This window comes from Oryza glaberrima, chromosome 3, assembly GCF_000147395.1.
Source record: "Oryza glaberrima chromosome 3, OglaRS2, whole genome shotgun sequence".
NCBI lineage: Eukaryota > Viridiplantae > Streptophyta > Magnoliopsida > Poales > Poaceae > Oryza > Oryza glaberrima.
The window spans coordinates 4227487-4241639 of record NC_068328.1 but is presented as its reverse complement, the minus strand read 5'-3'; the positions used below and the strand labels follow the sequence as shown (position 1 = coordinate 4241639).

General features: G+C 40.7%; 2 protein-coding genes across 3 annotated transcripts; one reads left to right on the top strand and one right to left on the bottom strand.

Moving 5' to 3' along the window:
• Nucleotides 1–1161: 1161 nt before the first annotated feature.
• Nucleotides 1162–7538, top strand: LOC127767721 (MADS-box transcription factor 47). 2 transcript variants are annotated; one of them, XM_052293154.1, is made up of 8 exons: nt 1162–1710; nt 5610–5688; nt 5939–6003; nt 6364–6463; nt 6549–6590; nt 6736–6777; nt 6916–7076; nt 7209–7538. In XM_052293154.1, the coding sequence occupies exons 1-8, from the start codon at nt 1472–1474 to the stop codon at nt 7231–7233; spliced, it is 753 nt and encodes a 250-aa protein (XP_052149114.1). In that variant the 5' UTR covers nt 1162–1471; the 3' UTR covers nt 7234–7538. The 2 variants fall into 2 exon arrangements, with proteins under 2 accessions (XP_052149114.1, XP_052149115.1); XM_052293155.1 differs by having other exon boundaries at nt 1163–1710; nt 6922–7076.
• An 809-nt stretch (nt 7539–8347) lies between these two features.
• On the bottom strand, nt 8348–13721 carry LOC127768951 (uncharacterized). The gene is made up of 4 exons (XM_052294620.1): nt 13414–13721; nt 11357–13079; nt 9565–10649; nt 8348–9477 (listed from the first exon to the last, which is right to left on the bottom strand). Exons 1-4 carry the CDS (start codon nt 13719–13721, stop codon nt 8532–8534), a joined length of 4062 nt encoding a protein of 1353 aa, XP_052150580.1. The 3' UTR covers nt 8348–8531.
• Nucleotides 13722–14153: the final 432 nt, after the last annotated feature.

Below are 14153 nucleotides of genomic sequence, written 5' to 3'. Positions count from 1 at the left end.
TCTAAAATATAAGTATTTTTAGTACAGTGATAACCCAAACATTTTAAACTTTAACCATTAATAAAAAAAAGATCAATCATGAAAAAAATGATATACTGGATTTATCATCAAACAGACTATCATAGTATATAACTCTTTTTATTTAAATCATCTTACTTTTATAGATATTGTTGGCAAAGTAGCATCTCGAAAATCGTGTCAGGGTCCAAAAATACTTATATTTTGAGGCGGATGGAGTAAGAAGTTTCCCAAACAATTAAGCATTTCGTCCAGATTCTAAGAAGTTGAAGTCATAGAGTCTAAAAAACAAACTAGAAGTATAAGGTGTGAAACCCAGTTTTTTAGATTATGAGAAGATGGCTATCAAATGCTCCCTATCCACATCTCCTCCTAAATTGTCTTTTTTTTTTGACGAATCAGGGAGTACTCCATATGTCAAAAAAGAATTCAACTCTACGGATGAATATGAACCTATAGATTTTCTTTTAATAGAAAGAGTATAATTACTCCATCTGTAAAAAAAACCACTAACTTAGTTAAACCTATTTGATGTGATTGATTTTTTTTTTAACGAAGTGAATAATTCTCAAAATTTTAAGCTCTTCGAAATAGTTCCGAAGGCTCTAGAACCCAGACCTATGTGACCTTTCAAAATGTCAAAAGTTGCAGGGGCAATGGCGTGGACGGAGGGTACACTAGTCCCTGCGTCCCGAGGGGATGTTTAGATCCACAGTTGTAAAGTTTTGGCGTGTCACATCGAATATTGTATTATGGTGTTGTATAGGGTGTTCGGGCTCTAATAAAGAAACTAATTACATAATCCATCAATAAACCGCGAGATGAATTTATTAAACCTAATTAATCCGTCATTAGCAAATATTTACTGTAGTACCACATTATTAAATCATAGAGCAATTAGGCTTAAAAGATTCGTTTCACAAATTAGTCGTAATATGTACAATTAGTTTTTTTTTCTAAACCTATATTTAAAACTTTATAGAGGTGTTCAAAAGTTCGATATGATATGGTAAAAAATTTTAAGTTGGGATCTAAACGGGCCTGAGTCCTGACCACCTCGTGGCGGAAACCTGCCTCCGTCCCTGTGGCTCCACCACTTGAAAGCCTTTGCCATAAAAAGTAGGAGTCGTCCTACTCCTACTCCTACCCCTACCCCTGCTGCAGTGCTATAGGCTAGCCCTACCTCCCTGCTCCTGTTTCCTCTCTTTCTCTCTCGCCTCCTTCGCTTCGCTTCCATTGGTGGTGGTCTCCATTGCTCCCTTCCTCCCTGCCTTTTTCTTCCATAAGTAGTAGTAGTAGCGGGAGTGGCCGCCGCCGCAGCCATAGATCTGCGGCGCCGCGTATCTCGCGGCTGGTTTGGCTGGTGCGGTTAGCGGCTAGGGTTTTGGTTGTTTCGTCTGATCGATCCTCCCCGATTTTGCGGCGGCGGTGGTGAATTGGTGTGTGATCTGATATGGCTGGCGGCGGCGGTGGCGGGGGAAGGGGGGAGGGGGAGGGGAGGGCGGCGACGGGGAAGAGGGAGAGGATAGCGATACGGAGGATCGACAACCTGGCGGCGAGGCAGGTGACCTTCTCGAAGCGGAGGAGGGGGCTGTTCAAGAAGGCCGAGGAGCTCTCCATCCTCTGCGACGCCGAGGTCGGGCTCGTCGTCTTCTCCGCCACCGGCAAGCTCTTCCAATTCGCCAGCACCAGGTATGCATGTATATACAGTTATACACACACCAACACATATATGCTTCTCTCTTCCTCGCCGGCGTCTCCTTCGCTCGCTCGCAGTTATTTCTGTTTAATTTGCTTGCAATTAAATCTCGATCTGGGTGATGATCTCTCTGTCGGTTCTTGGAATATCGTACTATTGTTAGGGCTCTTTGTCGATCGATCAGGGTTTCTTTTTTCTTCTGAAATTGCCCTAATTGATTTGCCGGTAAGTTACGTTCTTCATTTTGGCGTGTTTAATTAGTATAAAATTTATCATAATAAACATAAAATTCTAGTTTATCGTGCTTCTAATTGAGTTGTTCAGTTGAGGAGTTGAGATTGAGGTCATGGCTTTCCAATTTCGGATTTTCGGTCAGCTCTTTTTTCTTGGATATACTCCATATACACAACAGTGATAGATGTGTATATTTTTTCTCATCATCGGCTCTTTCAATCTTAAAACAGTTTTGTCTTTGGTTTATATAGAATTCGCTAGTGTGTGTACTGTGTAAAATTCTTTCAATCCTACAACAGTTTTGTCTTTGTCTTTTGCTTTCTCTGATTCTACAAAATGCTTTTGATTGTTCGGCGCTTTGATTCATTTTCTTCTAGATGAGTAATGTAATATGTTCTTCTAGGGAATGTTCTTTAATTCCCAGGAAAAAAATGTCCCAGCTTCTTAAATAGAGCTCTCTGTATATGATGTTATTAATTATAGCTCCATAGTGCGCTTAATTTGTAATATTGTTTAGCACTTATGTCGTGTTCTCTTCTATCTTTCACTCGACCCATTTTTTATAATGAAAATGGTTAATTTACACCGATAGGCACACGGCTATATATATATATATATATATATATATATATATATATATATATATATATATATAGTTTTTTTTTTCACTCTTGAAGTCAGCAATCTTATTCAGTTAATTTAAGACCGTATGGAAGAGACTCGGCAGAGAGGGGTGTTTTCTCTCTTTTGGACTGGATGACCAGAGATAAATAGCAGATTTTCTTGGGAAAAAAAAAACTAAAGTAGGACAGGTTTTGCATGCATGTGTGAAAGCACTCGTGGCAAACTTACCCTGTTCTCGCATGATTTGATGTGCAGTTGTTATACATATAGATAACCATATCTACATTATTGCTTCTGGTTGGATCTTCTCATAAAACTGCATCTTTCTCCATCTTTTTCTACAAGCTCAGTGGACTTCCAAGTATCTTCTCTGCTAATTTCTTGACACTGCCGTTCTTTCCACGTTTGTTACATTATATTGCTTTTGACATCACTATTTTAATTAATTAGATCTTGTAGACAACACCCTGGACGCTTATCAGGAAACAGACTATATATCGTTCAAAGTTTTTTGTTGAAATTTTAACTCGTAAAAACCATCTGGTTTTAGTTAAGCTCATCGATATTATTTTCTTCATTAAAGCAGGAATAAGAAGGCATGTAGTTTGTACATGCATATATATACTGAAATTAATTATTACAGCTTTCAGAGATCAGCAGCAGATTTGTCATGACAATTACATATTCTTCATGCATGAGTAATATATATATATATATATATATATATATATATATATATATATATATATTCAATTCTGTTGCTTTTGTCACGAATAGTTGTTAGTTTTAACCGAGCGTGCTTAAACTGACCATTATTTTTAAGCAACTTCAACATAAAAAGGTTTAAGTCCAACGCATTCATAAATTATTTTTTTATTACAAATCTAATGGTATAACTTTGATGCTAAATACTAACTAGATTTCTTAAAAATATTGTTGGTCAAACATAGCTAGGCAACTTAATGAAAACTAACAACTATTTAACTCAAATTATTTTTAATGGATATGGTATATATCGGTATACAGTCTAATTAATTTGTCAACTGAACTTGGGTTACTGATGGTTCTAACCATTGTGTATACATATATGCAAACAAATTTAGTCCTAATTATATGTCGTAACATGAGGGTACGTACTGTGTTGATCGTTTTGTGTTATGAACTAATCACATGGAAAGAAGTGCATATATATATCTAATGTCAAGAGTGTTGTTAACTGATACCCCACATATATATACCAGAATGTTTACAGTGTTAATTAACACATGGCAAAATCAAGCAAAAATACAACCAATCTAAACTTGTTAAGTGTTTAAACAACGGAAAGTATAAATTATTAAACTAACGTCATTATTCAATCTTTGTATTCGGGGTAACTAATTAAGCTAGAGCTGTCAAACGAAACGACCGCTGATAGTAGCACACATATATGGGATTCTCCAAAGTGATAGGTTTGCGACTGTTAATTGTTTGTTTTTTTTTTCTCCACAAGCGACGACAGAAAACTAGCTAGTCGATCTATTCTTTTCATGTACATCACTTACACTATTTGCCAGTGCATGACATGATCTATCAGCATGCATGGATATAGAGAGTGTGCATACCAATTGGCCTGGTAGCGAGAAAAAGATTGACCAATCCAATCAAATGGATCCCTGAGCTTACGTACCGCTATCAGAGTTTGTCCAAATATATTTTCAATTATAATATATAAAAATATAAGTAGATATTTAATTTTATTAAAGTACTTTTTAAAACTAATCTATGTTCCAGTGTTTTTTTAAGCTAAGTATTTAAAATTGTTAAAGTTCTAGTCAAATATGATAATTATGGAATTAGAAGCAGTACGTACATAAGAGCAAGTATAATAAAACTCAAGATCGTGCTTATAAGACTCAAGTGTTGTCTTTTAACAGTGTTATGTGGCATTTGGTGATGAGTGTGGGGTAAGTGAGGAGAGAGAGAACGAACAATCTCTCAGTATAAAAAGCAGCCTCTACATAATTTAAAAAGTGCAAATACTAGTGTGATAGTAAACAAATAAATAACATTAGAGTTTGTGTATTATGGATGAGATATATTGTACTACCTTTGTCTCTAAACACAAAAGATTTTGCTTATGTAGATATATATATGGGCAAAATCTCTTAAGATGAAGGTAGTACACATGTTTTATATATATATACACCTCCTGATCGAATCGATGAGGAGATATGAGGGATAAAATTAAAGGCGGTAGACATCTCTATTATTAAACTTGGCTAGCACTACTACTAGTCTACATGTATAAACATGAAACCATTAATCACACACACAGAGAGAGATAAAAGAAAAAAAAACAAGAAAACAACAGAAATGACTGCTTAAATGGAGCATATATAGAAAAAACATAATATAATTATTGGAAGATAGATAGATGCAAAGAATATTTTCTAAAAGATTGGACCTCAAGTTAAAAGTTCTCTAATATCCCTATGATTCGAGCCAACCATAAGGAATTTCATAGGAATTTGGAATGACTATTCCTTCGTTCCGATTAGACATATATATAGGGTTTTCTCAACTTTATAAAATTTATTTAAATTTCCTTTGTTTGAAAAGAGCCATAAGATATAGTACTAGTTCATCATGTCATAATACATAACAAGAACCATAAGATATAGTCATGTGTCTTCGTCTTCTAGACTTCTACTATTCCTGCTGCCTGTGCCATGTCATGCATGCATGGTCCATGCATGAAATATTGATGGCCACAGAACAAGCTACGCGTGGCTTACCTCTTCACAGAAGCAAATTGTATTTTCTTCTTCTCGTTCTCTGAAACAATCAATATGGTAGTTCAGAACATTCATATCCTTCCAATATGGTAGTTCAGAAGCAATTGTATTTTGAAGGGCCTAGAAGAACTACCTAACAATATTTGGTACTACTAGCATCTTGATGAAAACGTTTGGATTCAACATTACAAACCTTAGCTAGCTCTACAAACATCCAACTCTGTCTAACTTTGTTTTCTATATATACATTGATGAAGCATGAAACAGATTATTGACCGGTACAACTCGCATTCCAAGACACTTCAGAGAGCAGAACCTTCTCAACTCGACTTACAAGTAAGCTGAAAATACTTTCACTTGTATTACAAAAGAGAAATGCAACAGCTATATGTGATGTTGATGATCGATATACCCTCTCATATCACTCAACTTTCTAGAAAGAATTAGTGTGGACCTTAATTAATTAGTCAGTTCTTAAGCAACTGTTGCTAGTGGTACTTCTCTGAACATTGCATATCGTTTATCATCATACAAGCAAGAAATAGTACATGTATCCCTAACTGCTTTTATTCATGTCATCTGGTAGGGGGAGGACAGCAGTACTTGTGCCAGACTAAAGGAGGAGCTTGCAGAAACTAGCCTTAGGCTGAGGTACATACTTATAACTATATATAGACTTTGTTCGGGGAGCTGGAGATTCTGAGAAGCGGCTAGTAGCTAGCTGCTGAGAAAACTGGACTTCCTATAACTACATATTCTTAGAGAATCTGAGAATCTGAAATGAACTGCTTGGGGAGGTGGAGATTACGTGAAAACTATATATATACAGCTGTAAAAACTCCCCATACAGGACCTATATACAGTTACTGAGTACTATTACTTTTCAGAGAGAAATTAAATGCTACATAAGATTACACTATTTCAAGAGTTGTAGTACTGTCTAATTCTGTGGATTCACAGGATGGTTCAGCTAGTATATGTGGCCATTAATTCCCTTGTGTGTTCCTGCAGGCAGATGAGAGGAGAGGAGCTGCACAGGCTGAATGTGGAACAGCTGCAGGAGCTAGAGAAGAGCCTCGAGTTCGGTCTAGGCTCTGTTCTCAAGACCAAGGTACGCACAGCAACATGAGACAGTCCATTGGACGTACGTAGTTGCAATGTTGCACACCGTGATCTTTGATCATGTTCTTCTTCAGAGCAAGAAAATTCTGGATGAGATCGATGGACTGGAACGAAAGGTAAGAGCATGATATTTTGGCCAATCTCCAGCTTCAGTACACAGCTACAGAGCGAAACTGAAATGCAGCTGAAATTAATTATCTTCTGTTAGATCTTGATTTCTCTTTCTCATCACAAAACTGCTCCATTTGTGTGATCAAACAGAGGATGCAATTGATAGAGGAGAATTTAAGGCTGAAGGAGCAAGTAAGTACCCTTAATTTTATCTGCCCTGTCGAAACTCGACAGAGGCTCGGAGATGTGAACCATTTTCCATTATCTAAAAAGAAAACTTTCTCTCTATGCTTGCTCTGCTCGTTCATTTGATTAAACGACGATCTGAAGCTGCAGGTGTCCAGGATGTCAAGAATGGAGGAGATGCAGCCTGGGCCTGATTCAGAAATCGTGTACGAGGAAGGGCAGTCGTCTGAATCTGTCACCAATGCTTCTTACCCGCGACCTCCACCCGACAACGACTACAGCTCTGATACATCTCTCAGGCTCGGGTGAGTTCTCCCATACTTTCAGTTCCAACTCCTACCTGAATTTATGTGTCAAGAAACAACAGAGGTTAGTTCGATGATGAACATTCAGGTTCAGATGATGAGTTGTTTACTGATTGATTTTGCATGTGGCAGGTTGTCACTCTTCAGCTCCAAGTGATGGCTGGAAACTAAAACTGAGAGGAAACAGCTGGATGGCATGCCTGCATCGCCAAATGATCAGTGCATGCACTGCAAGACTGCAACAAATAACACAGTTTTAGATTGCCAGATGATGATGTGTGTGTGCTGAGAGTCACTGGCTATTATCGTACACATAATAACAATAGAACGAACAAGTTCTTCTGTTCTTGGATGTTACCTGAATTCTACTCCCATACATGTTGTCAATGGCTCTGTAATCAAGTGTCTGCAATTCCAGCTGAAAGCAACCGATTACAGGGAAATAAGCTATTTTTTCTTAAAGTTCTAGCTAGCTTGGTACAGTTCATAAGCCGTAGAAAAACAAAGGCAAATAGGACAATATATCAAAAGTCATTTTTAGGTAAAGCTTTTATATCTCCATTCTTACCGGTTTGAAAGCAAAGTCTGCAAAATAAGACTACGATGAATGTCACCAAGGGAGGAAAATCCACAAGCGAAGCATATCGCATCTAACTTTCAGGCTAATCTGCATGCATTATACAAAGAGCGATTTTTTTGGGAACTAATGAATTGACATGCATCGTCCATTAAAATAGAGGCCTGCATGCTTTGGGCGGGCAAGATATGTTCCATTGCGTCATATGGATTGGACTAAAAGTGAGATGTCAGCTTTAGAATCTTGAGCTGGAAACGCATTATCTGACAGTTGAATGTGCAAAGGTTGGAGCAAACTCATCTCGTCCACTGGGAAGACGATAAAATGCGTCCAGATCTCGCTCATGTACGTAAAAATTTCAGATTGCGAAATTATCCCCAGGGTTAAAAGTTAGCACTAGTAAAGTACTTTTAGTTTAGGGCAATGATGCACAAGCCTTTAGCGTGCACTGGATCGGAAAATCAGTAAAGCTTTCAGTTTTGTTGATTCTGGCTGTCAGATTAAACAATGCAAGTAGTACTGAGATGAAAAAAAAAGTTAACTTTAGCCCTGCTTCGATTTTCTTTGGCCTTTTCAAATTTTAATCTTTCTGAAGAAGTTAGTGTAGGTTAGCAGAATGGCAGAGCAGAGGAATGTTCTAGTAGAGCGGAAATTCAGTAAAAAATTCAGTTTTGTTGAATGTGACTATCAGATTAAACATGTAGCCATCAGTACTGAGGTAAAAAAGTTAGCTTTAGCCTGCTTCGATTTTCTTTAGCCTTTGCAAGTTTTAAGCTACTGAAGAAGTTAGGGCATGCATGGTTAGCAGAACGGCAGAGCAGAGCAGATGAATGCAGGATGATGCAGAGGAGAGCCAGGGCCGAAATGTTTCAAACTTCTTAATTTATTCCATAACCAGATGCTACATCGGACGGCAGCGACCCGCGGCCGCGGGTCACCGGAGGCGAAGAAGATGAAGATGAAGATGGAGATGGAGATGGCGGCTTCGTCACCAGGGCCTGGGGCTCCCTCGCGAAGAAGCTATTGGAGGCGCCTTCAGAAGCAGCAAACATCTTGTAGCATGGCGGCGCCACCTCCCTTGCCTTCCCCAGCAGATGGCCGGAGAAATGGTCCCCCCAGATGTCATATGTGAAGTCTTTCTTCCTCGTTGTTGTCGTCGTCGCGGCGCCCTCGGTTCTCTTCACAGCCTTATCTTTCATCAGGTTGGATCCAGGAGCGCGAGAACGAGGCGCGATCGGGGAAGGCGAGGACAACAATGGCGAGCGCCATGCATTGGTTGGTGCAGCAGGTGAAGGCGATGGCGACGGCGATGGATTTCCTGATGTTACTGAAGGTGGTGGAGCAGGTTGCTCTTTAGCAGTTTGCAACCAAGAACTCTTCTCATGGTTATTCCTAGCAGATGGTGGCCTTGCCTCAATGTCAGATCCATTCTCAAGTTTACTGCTGTGCTTCAGTTCTGATGGTGTGCCAGAGAAAGACCAGCTTTGTTTTGGGGTTGAACTAGGTGACAATGGCGAAGACGGTGTCGAATTCCCACTGTGGCTGCTAGAAACCTCAAACTTTGCTGCGAGTCCTGCGCCACCGACTTTCCTCTTTCTTCTCTTCCCTTTGTCTCTAGCAACTCTGATGGTTAGATTTCCACTAGTTTCTGGAGCTTCAATTGATACCTTGTCTTCCACAGTATTACTAGGGGGCAGAGACATAGTTGAAGTTGTATTCAGTTGTTCATCTGCATTGTTCTTGTCTTCTGTCCTCTTGGGGCTATTATGAATATCCGCAGGGTATTTATGAGTTTCTTTGTCTCTTTTGTGCTCCCTTGTTGACCTGTTTACATAGGCATAACCATACCGAATTATAAACCATGTAAAATTCAAAGAATGCGAGAGCGGCCAGCATTAGTCTAAATTTTACCTGGAAGTTTTGCTGCTACACTGAAGGAAAGAGGGCTTAACAGGCTTGTCGATGGTACCTTTCCCATCATGAATCTTGATATAGCAATCTTGAGAGCCCCCTGACAAAGAAGTTGGGACACCTCTCGCGAACACCAGAACAAACACGGATACAGTTCCAAAAAGGAATATCAATGTTTTCCAATGGATGGATCTGAGGTACGACTTTCTGCACTGGTCAAGCATACAAACAGGAATGTTTGCAGTCATAGGGATTATGAAAATCCCGGTAGTCATAGCCAATTCAAGATCTCTCTGAACCATAGCTGAAGAGAAGTCAGCTTTAAAAGAAACAAGCATTCTTATTGATTCACTTGGCGCTAAGCTAAATCCCTTGCAGTTATCTACCGAAAATCCATCCACAGCACAATCAGCTCCAGAGATTTTAACCTTTGTCACTTGAAGAGGAAGGTCACCGCTATTTTTGACATGTATTTCTTTCGACAAATGTTGACCGCACAAAGGGCTGGTGAACTCTGATTTAGACAATGCTGACTTATTCTGAATATCGGAAATGAGGTTAAACTCTAGCTTCCAAACAGGTTCAGATTCCTCCAGAAGGACAATAGATTGCCGTCCGCCATGTGCTTGAAGAGGCAGCCACTCCATGCCTGAAATATTGCTTCTGATCAACACCATGCTTGACCACATGCACTGATTTGATGGACGGAAGATGATAGGACCAAGTAAAGCACTCTCCAAAGGACCAACACTGGCCTCAGTGATTGCTGCACCACTTAATGAGAAGCCAAATCTAGTCTCTGTTGAGTCAACTTCAGGGGACCTGCTCGAGAATGTATGTTCACATGCATCATTTATAGTTTTGCACTGACCAATAATTTCCTCAGAATTCAGAACCAGTTGCATGGATGCATGCTCTAGGCTTGGGTTATGGACGGTTATCCATTTAGAAAACTGTGATCCAACTTGGACAATAGGAAACAGCATTTTTTGATCTGTGAGAACAGAAATCCCAGTTTTTGTACCATGAGATCTCCATCTTCTAAGTACTGTATCATCAGCTTTATATGCCCTTGTAATTGTTGGCTGCAATTAAAAAAAAAAGAACATGAGAAGACTAACAGGGAAAATTTTGTAAGTGAAAAGGTGCTTGAGATAAGAAATCAATTCTTTTTAATTATATAAGCACAACAAGAAATTCAAGTGGAGAAATGTTTAAGAATACCGTCTTAGTGTTCCATTTTGATATGCACAACATAGTTATATGATCAATTCATTGTATAAGTGCATCGAAGTGATCACGAAGATATTATCCAGATACAGGTATCTATCTCAAGATCATACCAATTTAGGCCATAATGCAAATATAGGACCATTGGTAACTTGAATCAATGCATCAGAAATATTTTCCTTAATGATGTAACCAGCACACAATAGAAAACAATAAGCTTATTCCCATTAATGAAAAATAGATTCTTTTCTAAAAAATAATGCCCAGGAGATTCTAAATGATGCCGCTTCCTGCTGATTAAGATATCATAGGAACAGCAAATCGACAAAGGATGAGCTTTGTGGGACTGAAAATATAACGAAACAGCGCCGAAGCATGAAAGGTGCTACCATTATCAGCTTCCTATATCATATTCATATGCACTAAGTACATAATTTGGAGAAGTTATGTTAAACAAGGGAAAACAAAACTCGAAGTCCAATGCTGATAGAACAACAATATAAGATCAACTTAGACAACATAGGCTACTTATTGGCAAACTCAACAATGCAAAAGGGAATACCTTCATGCGTTGCAGGCCTTTTACTTCTACAATGCTGCCCAAAGATCCTGTCCTTGAGTTAGCAGATAACTCATCTTCAGAAAATGGCCCATCAGATTCAGTAACAGCGCTAGCCGTATAAGAAAGAGTTGCAGATATCACATCTCGGCAGGGTATCAGGATTGAACTACCAACAGAACTGTTCGTTTCTACCACTATATTGCAGTTGTCAAATGAGTTATCCGTTGGAACTGAAGTATATTTTATCAGCGCTATATCTGTTACAGTATCAGGAAAGAGTATCAGTCCATTCAGGTACTTAACCTCAAAATTATTTGATCCATCCCTGTTATCCTCAGTTACCCTTACAATCCTCAGTAACTTTGTTCCCTCATTCCTTAAAGAAAGGGAAATAATTGACCCAACTCCAGCACAAGATGATACACGCTCAAATGTGACCGAAACTAAGTTAGTGGGTTCATAGTAGGTACGTGCACGCACCTCTAACTCCATAGGTATAACAACAGTGTCTACTCTATCAGATGTGCAATTGCGTAATTTCATGCAGATAGCACCGAACACCATTCCTTCTGAAAGAGGTTGCAGTTTTAACTCTACAACAGTGCTGCTTTGTGTAGGAAGCACCTCCCATTGCTCACTAGGCCTGATATGGATCATCGGCAATCCAAATTCAGTACTACTTGCTGTATACCAGTTGCTACTCAAAGAAGTAAACTCCAACGACTCGTCAAAAGGGCCTAACTGACAAACTATATGAGAAGATTGTTTTGTGCCCTGGAATGAAGACATCCAAACAGCCACTTCCTCGACATAGAGAGAATCATCAAAAGGGTTGAATATCGACAAGTTCCTCTCCAGCCGTCCACCTGTTATGACATCCATCCCAGCTAGTGGCTCCAACTGATAAGGTGATCTGACAGCCATGCCCTTAGCCTGTATAATGAACCCACCGAAATTCGTCTGCAAAACCAAATGCGCCGATGAAGAGCCCAGCAACTTCGGCAAGAATATGAAGGTGACTGATGCATTCTCTCTAGGCTGCAGCACCAGATCATCATAACCATACACATAAAACTGCGGGTCGGTACTGAACGGCTCGTACACGCGCAAGGCGCTGTCATTGTTCAAATTCACCACGGTCAGGGTGGCCATGGAAGCCACATACAAGCTACTCTTCCCCCAATCCAACACCGGCGGGCTAATCTCAACATCCAACGACGACGAACCGAAAATGCCATCGGTGCTGGCATCCGCGGCATCCAGCTCCGGCGTCGCGCCGGCCATCGCCCGCATCCAATTGTCAGGCACAAGGGGCGCCTGGCACGACGCCACATTATACCACCTCTCACCACCATCCTCCCGTCCCACCCCATTCCGGGAGGTGATCAGCGCGTCCGCCGCCGACGAGCACGTCACCACGCCGCGGTGGCCGGGCAACCGGAAGCCCAACGACGGTGGTGGTGGTGGTCCCCAGTCTCTCGACACCACCAAATCCATCTCCTTGACTCCATCATCCTCGCTTGCAAGCATGGACTCAACCGCCGAGGGCGAGAAGCACAGGGCGCTCCGGTCCGCGCAGCCATCCCGGAAACCGAGGCAGCCGCCGAGGTCGCCATCACTCCCCTCCGCACCATCCTCCGCCGCCGCCGCCGCCGCCGCCGCCGCCGACGAGACGAACAGCACAGCAACCACCAAGAGGCTGCAAAGAACAAGCAGCAACTCCCTGCAAGAAATCCAAAGAAAGAAGAAAAAAAAACACAGAAAATAATCAGCAACAACTCCAGGTTGATCGCCAAATAGCCAAAAGTGGTTACTACTCACCACTAAAGCACCCAATAAACCTCCACAAAAACAACCACAAGAACCAAAAAACAAAAAAAAAAAACAAAACAAAACCCCAAAAAATTAATTCAAAGCTTTCCTATCTCTCCGCGCTCTCACCATGGATCAAGCTCGAGGTGAAGAGCAACATCAAACAAGATGGGGGTAAAACGGTTTCATTATTTGCTCCGGGGATAACCAGAAGCAAGAAACAAGGATAGAGTGGGTAGACTAACCGAGGAGCGGACAAGAACACCGAAGCCTTCGCCGCCGCCGGCGAAGAGGAGGAGGAGCCGCGGCGGCGGGTGGTCACGGCGGGGAGGGCATGCGGCGGCGGCGGCGGCGGTGGCGGTGGCGGCGGCCGAGAGTTCACTGCGGTGGCCATGGGAATCCACGGAAGAAAAAATGGGAAAAAAAAACATAAAAAGGAGAGGAGGGGGGAGGCAAGAAAAAGAAGGGAGAGAGGGGAGAAAAGAAAAGGTAAGGAAAATGATGCGTTGGGTGTTGGTTGGTTTTGGTGTTGAAAAGAAATTCCCAAGGACATATTGAGGTTTGGGAAAAAAATTACCCTTATGCCCACGTGCTGCTGCTGCTGCTGTTGGGAATCACATGTTCTTTTTCCCAACTTGAAATCAACATTTTTGAGTGAGCCCACAATTAAGAATAGTATAAACTTTGCTAAAAGAAGAATGGAATAATAGGTGTCTGATAATTTTTTTATATTTAAAAGCTGATTTTGTGATTTGATCTTTAGCTAAAGTTTTATGTTTTTCTCCCTTTCTATACACGGCTAAACTCAATTTCCTACATTAGCATCGTGCACCCCCTACACCTTCCTATCCTACCATTCGTTTCCTCTCACCGCACCGCTCGTGCTACCACCTACTAAAAGTAAGAACAAAACAAAGTTAGGGCCGATTCGTACGTGTTACTCACCCGTGCACCATTGAAAACACCACTTCCTGGACAACGTTCA

Coding starts and splice junctions, on each gene's coding strand:
- LOC127767721 (XM_052293154.1), top strand. CDS start 1,472: ATGGCTGGCGGCGGCGGTGGCGGGGGAAGGGGGGAGGGGGAGGGGAGG. Junction 1,711..5,609: donor TTCCAATTCGCCAGCACCAG/GTATGCATGTAT, acceptor ACATTGATGAAG/CATGAAACAGATTATTGACC. Junction 6,464..6,548: donor GCTCTGTTCTCAAGACCAAG/GTACGCACAGCA, acceptor GTTCTTCTTCAG/AGCAAGAAAATTCTGGATGA.
- LOC127768951 (XM_052294620.1), bottom strand. CDS start 13,721: ATGTCCTTGGGAATTTCTTTTCAACACCAAAACCAACCAACACCCAAC. Junction 10,650..11,356: donor AAGGCCTGCAACGCATGAAG/GTATTCCCTTTT, acceptor TTTTAATTGCAG/CCAACAATTACAAGGGCATA. Junction 9,478..9,564: donor TGTAGCAGCAAAACTTCCAG/GTAAAATTTAGA, acceptor CTATGTAAACAG/GTCAACAAGGGAGCACAAAA.